We start from the raw sequence: 20411 nt of genomic DNA on the forward strand, positions 1-20411 counted from the left end.
GCCGCCGCAGGCGTCTCGGGCGTCGCGGGAGGGCGGGGAGGGGCGGGGCTGCTGGGAGAGACCGCCCCGCCCCTGGGGCGTGGCCGCGGCGGCCGGGTCCAGGTGCGGAGACCCAGGCCTTCTCTCACCGCTGGGACTTCCAGAGTAGCTAGTGGTACGGGGACCATGTACAGGCGGAGTAGTTTTAGACTTGGGGCACTTTTCGTTTTTACACCTATTCTCCCCTTCTTCCACAGTCATTCTACGACCATTAGCAGCTCTTGTCTCGATGCATTACAGAATTACCTTGAGGCTCCCCACTGAAGGGCCTCAGGTTTCTGACATTGTGCAAAGAAATATTAGACTATTTATCTCAATTCAACACTTTTTCCTTCCTTTCCTCCTTCTTCTCCCAACATCTTAGGACCTAGATTCTGTGAAAGTCATTGTGTTTCCTTTACCACATCTGCAGAGTAAAAATAAAAATCTCCCATTTTCCCTTAAGCCAAAATTGAGATCAAATCAAATATTTATTAAAACCTTAGTATCTACTTAGTGACTAGAGTATTGGAAGAGATCTGCCTTCTAATTTAGGGATCTGTTAAAAATCAGTTCAGTTTATTGATATGCAAACAATAAAAAGTTAAATTAATATAAATTAATTGTTAAAATTGCCAGTTTCAGTGTGTCTGTTTACTTCTAACTTTTTGGTCTCCCAAATGGGAGCATGTACACAGTGTTATGTAAGGTGCTCAATCCTGATCACAAACAAATAGAAAATATGAGAGCTTCTTGTTCTTTTGGTATAGTAAAAAATGGAAATGAACCTCTGCCAACATCCTATGTAAGAATTGACATTGACACCAAGGCCTCAGTTTGCACCACAAATGGTCACCTATCCTGGGTTTACTGAGCATCAGCATATTTCAAAACATTGCAGTTTACATGCTACAGGATGTCAACAATGTGGTTAGTTTTTATTTTTAAAGAATCAAATGTCTAAATGTTTTAAAATATTTATAGTCCTCTTACAGAGATAAGAGAATGATCATGAAAATCATTTGTTCCCTAATGTCTTGTAGCAAAGTACCATCTGACTTGAAGGAGAGTTTTATAGGTTTATTTGAAAAGGACAAGTGTTCTAAATTTTCTTACCTTGACTGTGATAGCAAGTGGCTGTCAGCAATATGCTAACTATAAAAAAATTTTTTTTAGTATATACATATAACCTATGGCCTCAAAGTAAAAGTGATGTTTCAAAAACCAGTGAGAACTGCTTTTTGAAAGAAACTTCTGTAATGAAGGGAGCATTTTGAAAAAGGAGGTTTGAAACTGTTTCCATTATTAAGCAATATTGCTGCAAAAATTGTGTCACCTATAGAAACTCATCTCTGCATCAAAAGATGACATTAAGAGATGAAAAGTCAAGCCAGCAAATGTGAGAAGATATTTGGAATATGCATAACTAATAAAGAGCTCATATATAAATATGTGTATATATGTATTTCCATGAATCAATAAGACATCTAAATAGACAAAAGGCAATATTCATTACTCCAGAAACTCCTGCATTGAAAATGTATGAGATATGTTCTGTTATTGCAGAGTTTGAGCAAATGTGGCTCAATCCTACCAACCTGCTTGGTAACCAAGATCCTCTTTGGCTTACCTGTCCTTCAGGGGTCCTAGGGCACAGGAAAGACAAATGATGTGACTGTTCAAGGCAGGTGTGGCTCATTGCCTAGATGACAGCAGGCAAGTGCCTCTCATGGGCACCAGGTCAAGTCTTTGCTGTCGATCAGTCCTTATAAATGAAGCAAATACACTCTGACAGTGCACTCTTTCTCCCACTTTTAACTTTCATGGAGTCCCACCCTCCCTGTAACTACCAATCCATGGGTAGTTACAATTATCCTTTTATCCCTTCATCTAGAATTCTTATCCCTTCAAACTTTTCTTCATACAGTATCTCAACAACAGGCTGTAAGGAAAGATGCTATCATTGGGAAATCAATCTATCGACTCTCCTTTCAGAGAGGAGAGATTATACATTCCATAGTGTGGACACCCAGCTGAATCACACTGATTCTGTTATGGGACTCTAGAGATGCCATTTGTGTCAAATACGATGTGAACTGTAGGCCCTGGAGTTGTGCATCAGGCCAGGTAGTGAAGGCTTTCCAAATGGGGGAGGGGAGGGGGAGAGAATGAATATCAAAACAAATACCTTCTCATTTTTGCAACTGAGTAGGGCAAAAATAACAAAGCACAAAACATACATTTCGATGCTCACATACTTGAAACTGAGTTAGCCTTTGCAAACGCTGTTCCCTTTGTCAGATACTCTTTGGCCAGAGTCTCCCAACTCCTATCCCTTATTCACCTAACCCCTACCTGGATATTCCTTGTTTAAAGTACCACTATTCACCTCAGTGTTTTCATAAGCATTGAAGGATTCAAGTATTTGTTGGTTCTTAAATGGGGGCAGTGAATATTAGCCCCCTGATGGATATTTGACAATATCCCTGAGGAGGACTGGAGGAAGAAAGAGCCACATTTCTGTGCATTAATATGACAGAAGAGTCCTAAACATCATTAGAGCCCCTGATGAGAAACCCTGATTTAAACTGAGGCTTTATAATATGTTTTTAGTTATAAATTAAACTGCGGTTCCTAATTTGGTGAACAAGCAGGACTTGGTAGGGGGAAAGCAGAAACCTATTTTATTCTCTCTCATTATTGTCCCTGAATATCTGAGGATCCCTCTCTATACCTTGGACAAATACCTTGGACAAAATCTTAGCCAAAGCCTTTAGCTTTTCTAGTCCCTCAAGTAACTAAAAAGTTCTCCAGTCATTTTCTAATAACAAGTAAATGATCTTTTTTACCTGGCATTAAAAAATCCTGTGTAGCGCAATGTCAAAACCCCAGACTCATACAGTTCACAAATTCTCTGCCATTCCCTTTCCACTCAACCCCTGGCTTTGTCTGCCTTCTCCCTGGCTGGCTTTTCATTTGAGGCCCCTCCAGGGTTGGAGAAGACAATTACAGTTAGAAAAGCTCCTTTTTGACTAGAATAGTTTTAGCCTGGTGCCAGTGTCCTCTGGGTGTAGCTGAGGTCTAAAGGCAACCCTGTCTCTTGTGGAGTGCCTTTGTAGACGCATGACTAGGGTAACCTTATTTCCAGTCTCTTAGCTTAGCAATGAATCTTCTGGTTTATCTTATGACATACACCTTGGTCCTCTGGTTTCCAGGGATCCATCCCTTAGTTGGGATCATCTCACCCATGCAGGCAGTCCTATGGGGCAGCCTCTCTCAGGCTGACCCAGTCCAGCTCTCCTACATGAGGTCCTCACTTGATCCACATAAAGCACTTTTTATCCTGCACAGAAGTGTGGGCTGTTCCCAATCAGCCGTGTGCATCTTCTGCTTGGAGACAGGCTCTCCCTCTTAACTTAGGACTTTTACATGTGACTCAATTATCAATTCTTGTCTCTCGAAGATGCCAGAGATCATATATCATCTTTTCCAAATAGTCTTCTCGAAGCCCACAGACTTGGCTTGAGATGAGGCGGAAGTACCTATCTTCCCACCCTCCATAGTGGTACCTTGATTTGGGTATGGAGTTATTTGGCACTGACTTTTGGGGCCTCCGCCAAGAATCTCAGTTATCATCTGTTCAATCTTAGTAAGGGTTTGGGTTACTCTAGCTCAGAATTTCTAAGAAGGACACTATTGACATCTTGGACTGGAGAATTCTTTGTTACGGGGTATGGTTCCTGCGCATTGTGGGATGTTTAGCAGCATTCACGGCCTTTATCCACTAGATGCCAGTGCACCTCCTCCTAGTGGCAGCAAACAAAAATGACTCTGTATGTTAACAAATGTCCCCGGGGAGGGAAAAATCTCCCCCAGTTGAGAGTTATAGCTCTGTTTTAGGCTGATGCTTCTCAAACTTTTTTCAAGCTATCAGATCAGATCATTCAGAAAATAATAATACACTGAGATCAGCAGACCCACATGCTTGTAGAAGTTTCCAGCAGGGATCATTATCCGGGCATACCTGTCAGCCACCTGAAGCAAATCTGTGAGCTAGGGCATACCAGTTGGGATGCTCTTAGGCAAAATGGGATTTACTGGCTCATGGAATCCAGGGAAGGACAGCTAGAATCAGGGACTCAAACATTCCTAGGACTCCCTCATGATCTCTTTACCACTCATGTCTTAAGTTTGCCATCTTACAGTTCTACGAGCAGAGTTCCTAATTAAAAAAAAAAAAAAATCCCCCCAAATGGGCTTACTGGGTTTAATACCTAAGGATCTTTCTTATCTGAACCAGAGACTATCTTTTCAAACTGTGTGCTCTAGGCACCTGCTTCCCTAATCCCAGTCCTCCTTGGCTTTAGCATGACCCAGGTTCACTCCTCCTGTGTCATCTTTTGTTACACCTAATGAAGCACCCTGCCTTCCAGCTATTCTAATCTACACCCCATTCTCCTGAAAGGCATAGCGTTTGCTTTTGCCTCTCCCATCATAAACTAAGGAAGTCTACTTGTAGAATGCCATTTTGTCCTTTTCCTTTACTATTTTTTTTTTAATGGAAGTACCAGGGATTGAACCCAGGACTTCATGCATGCTAAGCATACACTATACCACTGATGTATACATAACTGCTGCCCTCTTTCTTTTTTTTGTTTTTCAAGTTTTCTTTTGGGAGGAGAGGTAATTAGGTTTACTTGTTTACTTATTTTTAGAGGAGGTGCTGGGGACTGGATCCAGGATCTTGTGCTTGCTAAGTATGTGCTCTACCACTTGAGCTATACCCTCCTACCGCCACCCTTTTTCTCATCTCTCAAGAGTTACCTCCTAGTAGAAGCTTTCTTTAACTTTATCAGGCCATGAGGGCCCTTCCTTCCTCCTGTGGCACACTCCTTAGTGATATTATTCTGTTGATTATAAATTATACAGGGTAATATCATTATTATACATTGCAATAACTTTTTCATGTTTCAGTCTCCTGAATCAAAATACAGGCAGGGATTTTTCTTACTCATCCTAGTATTTCCAGCATTAAAAAGTACAGGACACATGTAGGAAATGGACAAATGAACAAATATGCTACTGAAAAAGGTGAATGGATATGAAATGTGAAAGAAATACGGTGTCTTTTCTAACTTGGGGAGAAAGTAATTATCTTATACTTTTCAAAATGTTCATTATTTAAGTATGTAAACAGCAAATATAGTCCTTTTCATTTATTCATTTTAGAAATAGCCCATGGTTTTCTAGACTTGAAATGCCATGAGTTCTAAATGTACAAAATGTACACAATAAGAATTCTTATTTCCTTGGGGTTTATTTTTAATTTTATTGTACTTTATGCTAAAGTAACTTTAGAATAAACTGATTTACCTAAGCTTTTACTAGAAAAACACTTGTGTGGTTTACTATGTATTTTACATTTTGATGTAAATACCTCCCAATAGAATGCATGCCTCTTACTGGAGCAGCTCAACATTTTGATAACTACAGAGGCAGTGCAGGGAAGAGCCTGCTCTGGATCATTCTCTGGCTTCAGATCTCTAGTTTTAACATTTTCATAATCTCTCTAAGCCTCGATTTTTTTGACCTAAGAAGTGGCAATAATAACAGCCTTATTGAGGGGTAACAGCCTTATTGAGATATAATTCACATACTATACAATTCACACATTTAGAGTATACAAATGAATAATTTTTAGTATATTCGCACATTGCACAACCAGCACCACAGTCTAAGTTTAGAACATTTCGCCACCCCCTAAAGAAGTCCCACACCTTTTAGGAATAACCTGCATGTCCCCTCAACCCTTCCCTCCTGGGACAACGATGATATATACTTTATAGATTTGCCTATTCTGGATGTTTCATATAAATAGAATCATAGGATATGCAGTGCTTTATGACTGCCTTCTTTACTTCGCATGTTTTCAAGATGCAACCATGTTGTACATGTATCAGTACTTCAATCCTTTTTATGGACAAATACTATTTCGTTATATGGATATACCAATTTCATTTATCCATTCATCCATATATAGACATTTGGGTTGCTTTCATTTTTTAGCTATAATGAATAATGCTACTACGCACATTCATATACAAGTTTTTACATGGATGTATGTTCTCATTTCTCTTGGATGTAGAATTGCTGAGTCATGTGGTAACTCTATGTTTAATATTTTCAGGAACTGAATCAGCAGTATTTGGATGTGTTTAGAGAAGATGTTCTAAATTAGCATCTAGAACAATTCTCTGAGTTCTAGATGCCTTGGTTGGCTTAGTTCTGACTTTTAGAGGAGTCTTGTCAAACGCTTTTGCCTGCGTGATAAAAACAAAGATACAATGGCCAGCATATGCCTTATGGCATTGTGTAGATTTAAAAGGAGGCCCTGAGCTATTTCTGGGGACTCTGCCAGTTTTCAGCATTTAATGACAAAGGTAATTGGATATATGAATCACCTAAAAGAATTCATTTACTTAGCTAATGTAATTGTTTTTAACTGTCAAAATGTTAGACTTTGGTCAGGCTGAAAGTTGTCACTTGATAAGCACTGTTTTCACCAATAATTCAGGAAGTACATTGGCCATATGTTGTCTTAGCTAGAGTGATAATCCTAAATATTTGAAATAAAATATCAGATATACCTAATCAGTTGGGTTAAATCTGACTTTGGTGCTTTCTGCATGTGACCCACTCCAAGGTGCTGGCTCTTATGGAATTTTTTGGTAACTGCCCCTCCCTACTACTCACAGGGTACTTCTTACTGTTTCATTTCTCAATACTTCAAAAAAAAATCTGTGGCTAACGATTTAGATGGTCCACTTAGCTCCTGGTTTCAAGATACAACCTTTTAAGATAATTCAAGCCTAGCTACCTTCTGTGGCATTCACAGAGTCCATAGGAAAACTTTTCTTGCAAGTTTGCCAGTACAGGCCACTTCCACTGCAGCCCTCCCTCTACTCTGCTATCAAAGTCCTCCTTGGATAGTCTATTGCCTTTAGATTTTTCCAGGTGACATAAACTACAGGCCACAGAGGTCAAGTTGTCTGAGTTTCTTAAAGCTTTTTCACTTGGCTCAAGATGGGAGTAGGATGGAATAAGCAGCACTCTTCGGGGAGGAGAAGGAAAAATGCACAGCACTCCAGAAAATTGTCTCCTAGGCATTTCCATTCTCCAATATTTTTTGATCAATTCTGCCATATCATTCCCTGGAGGTACTTGAGGACTAAGTGTTACTAAGGGTTGCTGCCTTCTCCTAGCATGCCATGTTTGGATGATTTAGCATCCTTTTTTTAGAATGCTGAGGCCACTTGGCATCTACTTTTCTCAGCTTCGGAATTTTGCCAAAAGACATGGAAAAATCCCACTTAATATGCTACATACATTAGAAATATGTGCCCAGGGGTGTTGTCAACCATTTTTTGACGTCAATGATGGGTCCCTTTGGCATTCTGGTAAGGTAAACAGATTCCTTTCTCAAAGTAATGTTTCCATATGTATAAAAGAAAATTTTACAAAGGAAATCAATTACATGGCAATAGAGTTTTATCCTTGAATCCCATGGAGGTACAAGTAACCCAAGTTAAAAATTTACCTAAGAATCTTAGTGCTTTACAAGTATTATTACATTTACCTTCTCAACATCCTAATGAGGAAACTGAGGCATAATGAGGGTAAGTACCTTGCGTAAGACCACACATCTAGTAAGTGTCAGAGAAAGAATTCAAACTATTGGCATTCTGACTCCACAGTACTGTTTCAGTTCTATGCACCTAGGATCCCCAAATTCATTAATGGATGATATAGCAACTACTTCAATATTTGAACAGCGCTAATAACTAATATTATTCCATGAATTTCAAGCCCTGATTTGGTGAGCATTACTTGTTGACTTTGGTTATCTGGGAGAGGGACAGATCTTTAGAATTAATCCAAGCCCCATTTTTTCCCTTGGGTCAGGATGGCATAAGCCATCAAGTTCAAATATGAGACTGTGTCTATTTGTTGCTAACATCCATGTGGACCACCCTATCCTATGGTTTAAGCTACTGTTTGTTCTGTTTTCTTTTGCTTCTAGCTAACAGAACCCTGCCTGATATACCTAATAATGATTAAGATTGAATATTTTGGTAACACAGGAGAATGGAGGCTTGGAGAAAATTACACTGATTTAAAAAACATAATATGATATTTCTTATTCTCCTGTTATAGAGTAAAATCCATACCCAGTGTGTAATGGTTATTGTGGAATTAAAGGAGATAGTGTTCATAGGAAAGTTGCTTCAAGCTATCATTATTACTGTTCTTCCCATTAGGCTGAATGTTTGAAAGTTGTGGGAAATAGGGAGGAGGCAGCAGAGAGGAGATGGAGCAACGAACAAACGTAGCCTTACAAATTCCAAGTTCTTCAAGTGTCAAGAACACCATTTACTTCGTAAGTGTAAAATATTTTCACATAGAGCTCAGTCTGTGCATTTTTAGTTATTATTCATCTGGTACCATCACACATTGGAATTACCATTTTCTCTGTTTTTCATTTGACTAAATGGGAATTTTGAAAATTAACAGAAAGGACTGTTCATTCTTGTTCCTTAGATAGGAATAGTAACATTTGCCCTTATGTTTTAGCTGTCCTTACAAAATTACTGTGGCTTTTCACCACAAATATGCTCAGAAATTGGAATTTTAAAATCTGCAGTTCTAACAAAATGTTTTGGCTCAGGACTGCACATAGAAACAGCATACTGTTTTGTTCTCTCCTTCTCCCCATTAGATTGCTATGTATTAGACAGAATCTCAGAACTGTGAATATCTTGCCTAACCCCTCATAGTTGACCATATTCTTTGACCTAGTCTTTGGCAGCCTAATTCAGTGGGAACAATGGAAAAAAGCAAACGAGGAATTGAAATCAATAATAACTTTATCATTAATAGCATATTGGAATGCCTCAACATTAAGTCATTTAGGGGCTGAGGGTCTGTAGTAGTTTTTTTTTTTTTTTTTTTTTTTTGTAGTAGAAGATCTTAATCTGGGATCCATGGATTGGTTTGGGGCATCTAACCTTGTGTTCTATATATTATATGTATTTTTTTCTTTTAATAATGTATGAGCTTGTTTTCTTTTAACAATATATTTAAGTGACATATGGAGGGAAAGCCTCCATAATTTTCATCAGATTGGCAGGTTCCAAACTACGATATTAGCTCTTGACATTGCTGTTAAAGAATTGCAATTCTGCCTTTCGATGTTTTGTATCCATTCCGCAAGGCGGGAGCCTCTGCCCTTAACAAAAATGGCGGGAGCTGCTTCACACGTAGACCCTCACGCAGTAAGGCCCGGAGGCCCCAGCTACTTTCTCTCCACCGTCCCACTCCTGACCCCGGAAGGACTCCGCCCCCGAGGCCAGGCTGTGGCTGAGCGCCGGGCTGCGGCGGGGAAGGAGGCTTGGGTCGGTTGCACCTGGCCTGGAGCTCCAGGTACGCGGGTGGAGGGGGCGCGTGGGGTCCGGACCGCCGCGGGGCAGAGGCGGCAGGGCGTGGAGGGGTGGCTGGAGGGCCGGCCTGGGCCCTCTGGACTCCGAGTGCGGGTGGAGGCACGGAAAGCCGGAGCGGGGGACCTTCCAGAGCGCTAAATCAGGTTGGGCTTGCGACCGCTCGGAGTCCGCGCTGGGGTCTGGGCGGCCAAGCGGAGAGGGGACCCCTTTTCTGGTCCTCTTGGTAGAGAGAAAGGAAGCCCGCAGAGGAGGGCGCGGTGGGGGTGGGGGAGTCCTGCGGCAGGTGGGGCAGCTACTGTGGTCCAAGTTTCTGCAGGAATGTCAGTGGTTTGAGCGGGGGAGTGGTTTTTGGAGGAGGGAGATTATGCTTTCTTTGAAGGTGCTTTCAGAGAATAATTTGGCATCGGGAGGTTTGTGGCGTCTGAGCCCTTCTGTTCTTAAACCTTTTCTGGATAGAGGACTCCAAAGGTCTTGCTCATGCATAGAGCTTTATTATTATTATTTATCATTATTGCAAGTAAGCGTTTTTGCTGTATTTAAAGTATCTTTTCAGAGTTCGGTTGTATAGATTTTTGTTTCACATCAAAATTTTCGGGGTATTTTAGACTTTCATTCTTGCTTGAATTTATAAAGTGCAACTTACAGATAGAATTTTAGGGTGTTTAAGAAGCAAACTCTAATTATGACACTTATTTTTAACTCTCAGTGATTAGAATGGAGAGAAACGAGTAATATTATGGAGTACAATATTTTTGGTGACATTTTAACCCCCTCTGCAAATCTGAATAATCATGAAAGTGACTTCATGTTTATTTTAATTAATACTTATGAAAGCAACTGAAATGACTAGATTTTAAAAAGCTATTCAGTTATTAATGATTAAATTTGGATCGCTTCCTCAGTGATTTTAAATGAAAGGGAATGAGGTGGTTACAATGTAAAAATAGACATTTGTTAGAGTTCTTTTAAGGAAACCCCTGCATCAAGTTGAAGTGTTTGCTGTTTTTTCTTTCTCCTCTGCTTAAAAATTTGGAACTCTATTATGGAGAAAATCACTTTGGATGGATTTGTTTCAGTTTTTTTTTTTTGTTTGTTTTTTTTTTTTAATGCAGAAGCATGGATAGCTTTAACCATCCGGAATCTATTTAATTACTAAAAACATTTCTTAAAAAAAGTTGTCAGTTTTTTGGTGGGGGTAAATGTGCTTCCCCCCACTTTTTTTTGTGTAGCATTTAAGAAAAGTAATACATGTAGGCACTTGTTAAAAAAAATCAAATATTACAGAAGCATTTATAATGAAAGTGGATCCCTCCCGACCTCCCTCCACGCCTCGTCTCATTCCCTACAGGACCATTTCACTTGTTTAACTGATTCTTCTTTATTTCCTTTGTATTTCTCAATAATATGTCTATATCACAGTTTTTTGGTTGGAATAAATGTACTTCAATTAGAACTAATTATACTGAGCCGAAAAATTGTGATTAGGATATGCGTGAGGCGGATTTAAGTTTACACTCTGTGACTGTCACTAATAAGGAATAAGGTTACGTATCAGTAGCGGTCACCCATCCTAACAGGTATTATTGTGTTTGATGTGAAAGGAAACTACTACTTAGTCAATGGTTTTAATATTTGTCTGTAATAATGGCGGGTGTTAACGGAAGGGGTTAGTCTAAAACTATAGCGAAAAAAAAAGGAAGAAAGAAAATATAGTAAATAAGCTGTTTTAGAAGAATTGTTGGTAATTTTATTTTTCTCTTTGGTAAAGTCTGTACAGCACTATCCAAGAAAAAGAAATATTAAATTTGGTAGGCATCACCATTCTGGGTAGTGGAGAAGCTTACTCCTGTATACAAGAGTTCTCAGGGTTTTTCTTGACCTGTATGAAGTATTCATCAGGACCCATTAATTTTGTGCTCAGCACACAGCCTTTCTACTTAATTCAACTCTCTACAATGTCTTATTTCAAGGAGTGTATGTTTTGATAGCATTTAAAAGTATTCTTTCACTAGAGAGTGTAATTTCTTTATTATAAATGAATAAATATGTGAACTAATTTATACATCAGTGCTCTGTGAATTTGTTTAGTGTGTATGCAACAGGGTATATTGATAAAATTGAGTTTTTGGCTCTACAAAACATAGACTCAGTCCCTGAACCATCATATTTCTATCAAGGTTCTGCTACCTGTAAGGACCTCGCTCAGTGACAGCTGCCTTTATAGACACCTGACTTTTCTTTCTTTGACTTCAGTAGAAATAGGCATCAAAAATTTTTAAAAATTTCATAGCATATGTGTGGCATTTCTTTCAAGGGCTGTAAAATGGGACAGTAGACGAATAACTGTATGCATTCTGAAGTTCAGTGAGCTCTGAGGTTCCTCTCTAGACCCAGGAGTCATGATTCCAATCAGATTCCGTTGAGAACTGAACCCCCTACCACCCCTGCTGTTATTTGAGGAAAATAAGTGAGAAGAGAAGTATTTTAAATTACTATTTAAAAGCTGAAACATTTAGTTAACCAGAAAAGAAACTAGAACCTGCAGTTTTCTAAGGAAAATCTATTACTTCAACTCAAAGTTCAAATCTAACTCATTTTCTTTTTGGCTACTTTAGAGATAAATAAACTTCTAGCTCAAGAAAATTTGACTCAGAATGCTATTTTCTTCATGTAAGTGTAATGTGATTAATTATCTGTGGAAAAAAAATGTTGATATTTTCAATTTGTATGTTTCATTTGGTAGAGTAACCAAAAATCTTTGCAGCTAATGTATTTTTATGTTTCATTTAATGAAGATTAGAAGAGGAGTCATGTCAGAAGAAACAGTAAGCAAATCACAGTTTTCCTTGAAGACAGCAGCGCTAAGAGTCTTTGATCTTCCTCTGTCTTGGTACTATTCTCTCTGCCAGGTAAAAAAAAACAAAACAAAAAGGAAACAAATACAAAGTTGAATAATAAGTTTATTGCTCATAGCATATTGTGTTTACAGTATTTAAGTTTCATTTGGGGTTTTAAATGGTTCAAAGTGTTTATTAAAGTAGTTTAAAACTTACTTGATTTTTATTTATTTCATTTTTTTTGTTGTTTTTGTATTTATAACTCTTGAAAGGGGATTATATTACTTTAAAAATTTGAATTTACACAGTAAATTTATGCAGTCTGTTACAATTATTTTCAGAGAATTCTGTCATTCAAATGGACTTATTCTCACTATTGCAATCCTCTAATTTTAATTTTATTTTATTGTGGTAATATACATAATGAAATTTACCGTTTTCACCATTTTTATATGTGTATTTCAGTAGCATTAGGTACATTGACACTGTTGTGCAAACCAGTCTTCAGAACTCTTTTCATCTTGCAGAACTAGAACTCTAGTGCCACTAAACAGCAGTTCTTCCTTCTCCCTCCCACCAGCTACTGGCAACCACCATTCTATTTTCTGTCTCTATGAATTTGACTACTCTAGGTAGTAGGTACCTCCTAAATGGAGTTTTATGTAGTATTTGTCTTTTTGTGTCTGGCTTATTTCACTTAGCATAATACTTTCAAAGTGCATCCATGTTGTAGCATGTCCGAATTTCCTTCTTTTTCCATGTTGAATAACATTAGATTTTTATGTATATACCACATTTCGTTTATTCATTGACCCTTTGCTGTACACTTGGGTTGCTTCTGCCTTCTGGGTTTTGTGAATAATCCTGCTGTGAACATGGCTGTATCAATATCTATTAAAATTCCTGCTTCAATTCTTTTGGGTATATTCCCAGAAATGAAATTGCTGGATCATATGGTAATTCTATTTTTTATTTTTTGTGGAATTACCATGCTGTTTACCATAGTGGTTGTACCATTTTTTATTTCTACCAGCACTTCACAAGGGTTCCAATTACTTCACATGCTTGCCAGCACTCATTTTCTGTTTCTTTAGTTGTAGCCACTTTAATGGGAGTGAGTTGGCATCTCATTGTGGTTTTGACTTGTATTTCCCTAATGATTAGCCACGTTGAGCATATTTTCACGGGCTTTCTATCCATTTGTATATCTCATATGGGAATAGTCCTTTTATTTTTAATATTTGTTTCTAATGCAATTTGTACTCCATAGTAGAAATAAAAAGATGTGTAGAAAGTAGTATTTAGTTCAGTAAACTTAAATTTCATCAAATCTAAGGTGATCATTTTTCACATTTCAACATTTCTAAAACTTGTTTACATCTTAAAATGAATAGTATCTTAGAGGGATGAAATATAGTTTTACATAGCTAGGATAGGATGTTACACAAATTAGATATACGAGAGTGGTAATTACTACTTAGTGTTCACTATGTTTAAGACATTAGTTAAATCTTTTTTACATAAGTCTCTAATCCTCAAAATAACCCTGGAATTAGGATATCATCTCCATTTTATGGATCTGCTAACTTTTTTTTTTAAACTTTTTTTTATTGGGTTATAGTCATTTTATAATGTTGTGTCAAATTCCAGTGTAGAGCACAATTTTTCAGTTATACATGAACATACATATATTCATTGTCATATTTTTTTCTCTGTGAGCTACCACAAGATCTTGTATATATTTCTCTGTGCTATACAAGATCTGCTAACTTTTAAAGAGCTTAATTAGCTTGTCTAAAACTGCATATATATGAGATTTGAACTTGCATTTCTTTGATCTCAAAACCCATTTTCTCTTCTTTTTTTTCTTTTCCTTTTTCAGGATTACATGCTTAAAAGCAAATTTTAAAAATGCAGTAGAGAATTGGAGAGAAAATAAAATTGCCAACAATCCCTTTATAAAAGCTTGTTGGCTATACTTTCCATAGGTCTTTTATTTCTGCATATGTCTCTGTCCCTAATCCTTCACTCCCCATCCCCACTGCCCTGTCCCCCTCATTTGACATTATAAAATTGTATATTTTGAGCATTTTCTTTGTCATTAAAAATGCTTTATAAATACAGGTGTACTATAGTTTATTGAATATTTCTTTATTTTTGAGTTTTGCAGTTGTGTCAACAGTTCATTATTTATATATAAATCTTTGTCCAATTTTTAGATTTTTATTAAGATAGATTCCTAGAGATGAAAATATTGAGTCTAAGTGTTTGATATTTATTTTTTTACTTGCTTAAGTTATCATACATTTTGGGTGACATTTAGGAAAAACAGCAACAGGACATAGCAGAACCCACTGTGTTGAGTACTGTGTTGGACTTTTTATATTAGGTACATTTACAAACTCATTTAATTCTTACAGAGATCCTAAAGTAATACTATTCTTTAAAATTTATTATTTGAATAGCTAATACATTTACATGGTTCAGAATTCAAACTACACACACACACACACACATATGTACATACATATATGTGTTTTATTCTATCTCAATTCCTATCCACTTTCTGTGGGTAACCATTTATATTACTTGAATATCTTTCAGGGTTTCTTTATTCAGATATCAGCAATTATATATTCTTTCTTTCTTTCTTTTTTTTTTCTTCCCACACCCTCAGGACTTATTTTATTTTGTAACTGCAAGTTTGTGCCTTTTGACCCCCTTCATTTTGCCCAACCCTTACCCCCCGCCTCTGGCAACCACCAGTCTGTTCTCTGTATCTGTGGGCTCAGGTTTAAATTTTTAAAATTTTTTTAGAGTCTATGTGTAAATGAGATCATATGGTATTTATCTTCTCTGTCTGACTTATTTCACTTAGCATAATGCCTTAAATGTATATCCACATTGTCACAAATTACTCTTTCTTATAGAAGGTAGTGTACCACCTACGTTCTTGCTTTTTTGTATTTAAAATATTTCCTGGAGATTTTTTTCACATAATACATGTAGATCTTCTTTTTCTTTTTTTCCCCTATGGCTACATGATGTTTCTAAAGATGAACATTTGGGTTTTTTTTTTTTATCATGTTCATCGTGAACAGTGCTATAATGAATAGTCTCGATCTAGTTCATTTCACTTAGGTACAGATATAGGGTAAATTTTTTAGACTTTGAATTTCTGGGTCAGAGAGTAAATGCATTTAAATTTTAATAGGTAGTGTTAAATTTCCTTTCATAAGGACAATATTGTTTTGTACTGGTGGACAGCCTCACCAGTAATATTTGGCAATACCTGTTTTTTCACAGCTTAGAAATCAGAGTATTATATTTGAAAAATGACACTAGCATTTTATATCTTTTATGAATTATTTTTGTATCTTTTGCCCAAACTGATTCTGCTACTACACGCTTTTTAATCCTAGGAATAATTTTCTGAGGCTAGGACTGTTGTCCACTTTGTTTCATGGGATATTAAAAAAATAATAATACAGAGTCATTGCAGGTAAACTTAAGGATAAATCGTCTATTCTGTCATGGTATTGAGTATTGAAAACTCATTCCATGTCATGAAATGCAGTAAGATGAGTCAGCAAAATATAGCCTATGGGCCAAATCAAGTCACCACCTTTATTTGTAAGTGAAGTTTTATTAGAACACAGCCAAGCTTGTTTGTTAATATATTATGTGTGACTATTTTTGTGCTACAACAGCAGAGTTAAGTGGTTGCAATAGAGACTGTATGTTCCACAAGCCTAAAATATTTACTACCTGGCTTTTACCAAAAAAGTTGGTTGTTCCTGTACTAAGAGAGCAGGCTGTAGTTTGAATAGCATCAAAGGACCAAGAAAAGACGAAGGAAAAGCTCAGAGTTCTTGTTTGGACAGCTCTGTAGCTTTAGAATTGTACTGACATTTTTTATGAAGAAAAACATATATGAAAATTTTTGTTCATTAGTTCAGCTTCCAAAAATTGACAATCCTTGTTGGATGTGATTCATTTCTACAGTTAACTATCATCAGTGTGACTGAAGTAATTTCAACATACGATGCATGGCGTTCATGAATTTAAACACATGTGTGATGCATTTTGATTCACGTTCCATCACCATGGAATTGTGTGATCTTTGACAAGTTACTTGACCTCTTTAAAGCCAATTTGTATCATCTGTAAAAGGGATGAAAAGCATTGCGTCTGGCACACAGGAAAGATGAGTGAGCACCCCAATAAATGTTAACTCCTATTTTACTTTCCTGTGTCATCTATTTAAGGAATGGTATATTTTCCAGATATTTTTTCTTTCATTTAAAGAATAAATACTCTAAGCAGAATACCTAAGTCTCTTTTGCTTCTGTGGTTTTCTTAAGATTTACTTTGGTATATTACTATGTGTCATATTAAGACAAACTGACCCTGTGTTTCAGTTGAAAACCACAATATGAAGTGGTAAGTAGTTTTGTTGATTCTACAAATTCAGAATTTTAAACAGGAAACTCTGAGAATTAGCTGAGCACTTAAAAATAAAAATCTGTCTAAATGCAGTGTGGTATCCTGACTTGGTTCTGAGCTAGAAAAAGAGCATTAGTGGAAATACTGATGAAAGTAGCAGAAAGTCTCCAGTTTAGTTAATATTGTACTAATGTTAATTTTTAGTTCTGACAAGAGTACTATGATTATGTAAGATGTTAGTGTCAGAAAAAAAGTATCATGGGAACTTTCTCTACTATCTTTGCAACTAAATCCAAAGTTATTTCAAAATAAGGTGTTTGTTTAAAAAGTTTTACAAAATTAAAATAAAATAATAAGTGCACATTTTTGAACGCCTGCTGTACGTCACATATTACTTTACATATGTTATCTCCTTTCACAGAAACCTCTTGAGGAAGATAATTTACCCCCATTTGTCCAAAGTTTACAGTTAGCCTGTGATATGTGTTGTGTTCCAGTTATCAGAGATGTTTATTCAAAATACATTAATTGAGTATCTTACTCTGTTTCAGTCAAGATATAAAGTGGTGAGAGGATCTAGACATAGTCCCTGCCCTTAGTGAGCTTAGAATCTCAATGAGGCTCTTAGAGCACCCCCTGACCCCTCCCAAAAATGGTGTGGTAAGTACTGTGTTAAAGGAATCAATTTCTAGTAAGAAATTTATGCTGAGTAATGGGAAGTAAGGTTTATGGAGCAGGAGACTTGTGTGTGACTAAATAACTTTGTCTCCAGAGAACATTAGATGAGGAGGGGATAGTGGACAAGAATATTAAACAGTGGCATCCGGTTATGGTGTGGGGAGGATTGTGAAATCTGAGCACAAGGGGCAGTGTCTTATTCCTTTCTTTGCATTCTCAGTGGCCCATAAGTTGGTACTCAATTCATGTTGAATGCATAGGATAAAGTTTTCATTTTGCCTAGAGATAAGGACATGGACTGTATCATCTCAAAAAGCAGCTCGGAGCTTTGGGATTCTGAGATTCTCTATTTTCAGTGTCCCAGGCAATGATATAGGAAGTAATTGACTTTCCTCTGGGGGAGAAAGAAATAACAAAATGAGAAGTCATAGGTGGGAGGCATAGTAGAGACTTTCAGACCTTTTGTCATCTGGATTACTTGTGATAAAATCTTTCCCTGGGAAATTTGCTTATTTTTGTCATGGAAGGATTTCTTTTTTCATGAGATTATGACTGCAAATTGCAATGGGTCTTTTATGCAAAAATAATTCATAAAATAGAAATAGAACTTGAGTCTTAATAAAAGTGAATTGATTTATATTATATTTGAATTCATATTAATAAGACACATTATATATCTGACAGAGTAGTTTTAATTTTGTACTTACGTCTCCTAAGTTCTCTAACTTCAGTGCCCCAGGTAGGGTATAGTAGACCTGACAATTTAAGAACGCATGATCACTTTGCTGTGACTAGGCCTGTGTTAGTAGATTGTTTTCTTTAGTGGAAGTCTAAATTTTGTTATTTTATATTTGCTTATACAGGAAATACTAATTTTTATATTTAATCTAAGAAGCATTTTTTTGATAGTGAGGTCATGGCAGTTTATAAAATATAATGAAAAATAAGATGTTCTTCATAGTGCTGTTTTTAGAATTCATTTCGTTGTTAGATGTTTAGCGTCCAAATTCCAAGATCTGGTTTTTGTTATTTTTCCCCCGAATCTCATTTGGTTGCTATGAACACTGGAGCTATGGTTCAAGAGGGGAAAAACATAGAAATGGAAAGAAACAAAAATTTAGCAATGCCTGTAATAGAGACATTACTGAAGAGAATAATTTTTATAGTTCGTGAAGGGAAAAAATCTGAGGCGGCATTGGAATGTTCCAATTTTTCATGATTATTTTGGAGGAATGTAAATGGATTTGGAAGAAAAGTAGAGTAAGAATAGTTTTAAATTTTTTGTTAGATCATGGTCACTGATGCCAAATGCTGATGGCAAGTAGAAATAAATCATTTCTGGTATACTAGAAAGTGAGCAGTTATTTTGGATTTGTGTCTAGAACCAAGATGTTATTTATTAAAAAAATTTTTTTTGAAATATAGTTGATTTACAATGTGTGTTAGTCTGGTGTGTAGCAAAGTGATTCAGTTACACTATATATTTCACATTCTTTTCCTTTATGGTTTATTGCAGGATATTGAATATAGTTCCCCTGCTATATAGTAGGGCCTTGTTGTTTATCTGTTTTATGTATAGTAGTTGATACCTGCAAATCTCATACTCCCAATGTATGCCTACCCCCCCTTTCCCCATTGGTAACCATAAGTTGATTTTCTGTGTCTATGAATCTGTTTCTATTTTGTAGATAAGGTCATTTGTATCATTTTTTAAAAAATTCTACATATGTGTGATATCATATGACATTTATCTTTCTCCCTTTTTTTATGTATATATATTTTTATTGAAGTATAGTCAGTTTACAGTGTGTCAATTTCTGGTGTACAGCTTCAGTCATACATAAACATACATATATTCATTTTCATATGCTTTTCACCACAAGTTACTACAAGATATTGAATATAGTTCCCTGTGTTATACAGTATGAACTTCTTGTTTATTTTATCTATAGTTAGAATTTATCCCTTCCCACCCCCTTCCCCCCGGTAACCGGGAACCGTAAGTTTGTTTTCTATGTCTGTAAGTCTTTTTCTGTTTTGTAAATAAGTTTGTTTGTCTTTTTTTTTTTTTTTTAGATCTCACATATGAGTGATACATGGTTTCTTTCTCTTTCTGGCTTATGCACTTAGAATGAAAATCTCCAGGTCCATCCATGTTGCTGCAAGTGGCATTATTTTATTTCTTTTTTGTGGCTGAGTGGTTTCCATTGTGTAAATATACCACAACTTCCTTATCCAGTCATCTGTCAGTGGACATTTAGGTTGCTTCTCTGTCTTGTCTATTGTAAATAGTGCTTCTGTGAACATTGGGGTACATGTATCTTTTTGAATTAAAGTTTTTTCCAGATATATGCCCAGGAGTGGGATTGCTGGATTATATGATAACTCTATTTTTAGTTTTTTAAGAAACCTCCATACTGTTTGTTTTCCATAGTGGTTGTACCAATTTACTTTCCTACCAACAGTATAGGAAGGTTCCCTTTTCTCCGCACCCTCTCTAGCATTTGTTTTTTGTGGAGTTTTTAATGATGACCATTTTGACCAGTGTGAGGTGATACCTCATTGTAGTTTTGCTTTGTATATCTCTAATAATTAGCTCTAATAATGAGCATCTTTTCATGTGCCTGTTGACAACAAGATGTTATTTTTTAAAAACAGCTTTATTTAAGTAAAATTGGCACACATTAAGCTGTACATATTTAAAGTATACAATTTAAGTTTTGACATATATGTGTATATGCCAGTGAAATTCTTGCCACAATCAGGGTAACGAACATATCTGTGACCTCCAAAAGTTTATCGTTCCCTTTTGTAATCTCTGCTTTTGCATCTCCTCATCCAACTCCCCTTCCTCACTTTCCCCCAGGCTTTTGTAATTATAGATTAGTTTGCATTTTCTAGAATTTTATATAAATGGAATCATACAATATGTGCA

General features: G+C 36.5%; 1 protein-coding gene across 1 annotated transcript in view; it reads left to right on the top strand.

Moving 5' to 3' along the window:
- Positions 1 to 9368: 9368 nt before the first annotated feature.
- MIGA1 (mitoguardin 1) overlaps positions 9369 to 20411 on the top strand; it is a 74577-nt gene continuing 63534 nt past the window's right edge. The window contains exons 1-2 of the mRNA XM_006186994.3: positions 9369 to 9498; positions 12311 to 12424. Coding sequence (XP_006187056.1) covers positions 12326 to 12424 — 99 coding nt within the window. The 5' untranslated portion in view covers positions 9369 to 9498; positions 12311 to 12325. The remainder of the gene's footprint in view (positions 9499 to 12310; positions 12425 to 20411) is intronic.

The sequence above is a fragment of the Camelus ferus genome, chromosome 13, assembly GCF_009834535.1.
Source record: "Camelus ferus isolate YT-003-E chromosome 13, BCGSAC_Cfer_1.0, whole genome shotgun sequence".
NCBI lineage: Eukaryota > Metazoa > Chordata > Mammalia > Artiodactyla > Camelidae > Camelus > Camelus ferus.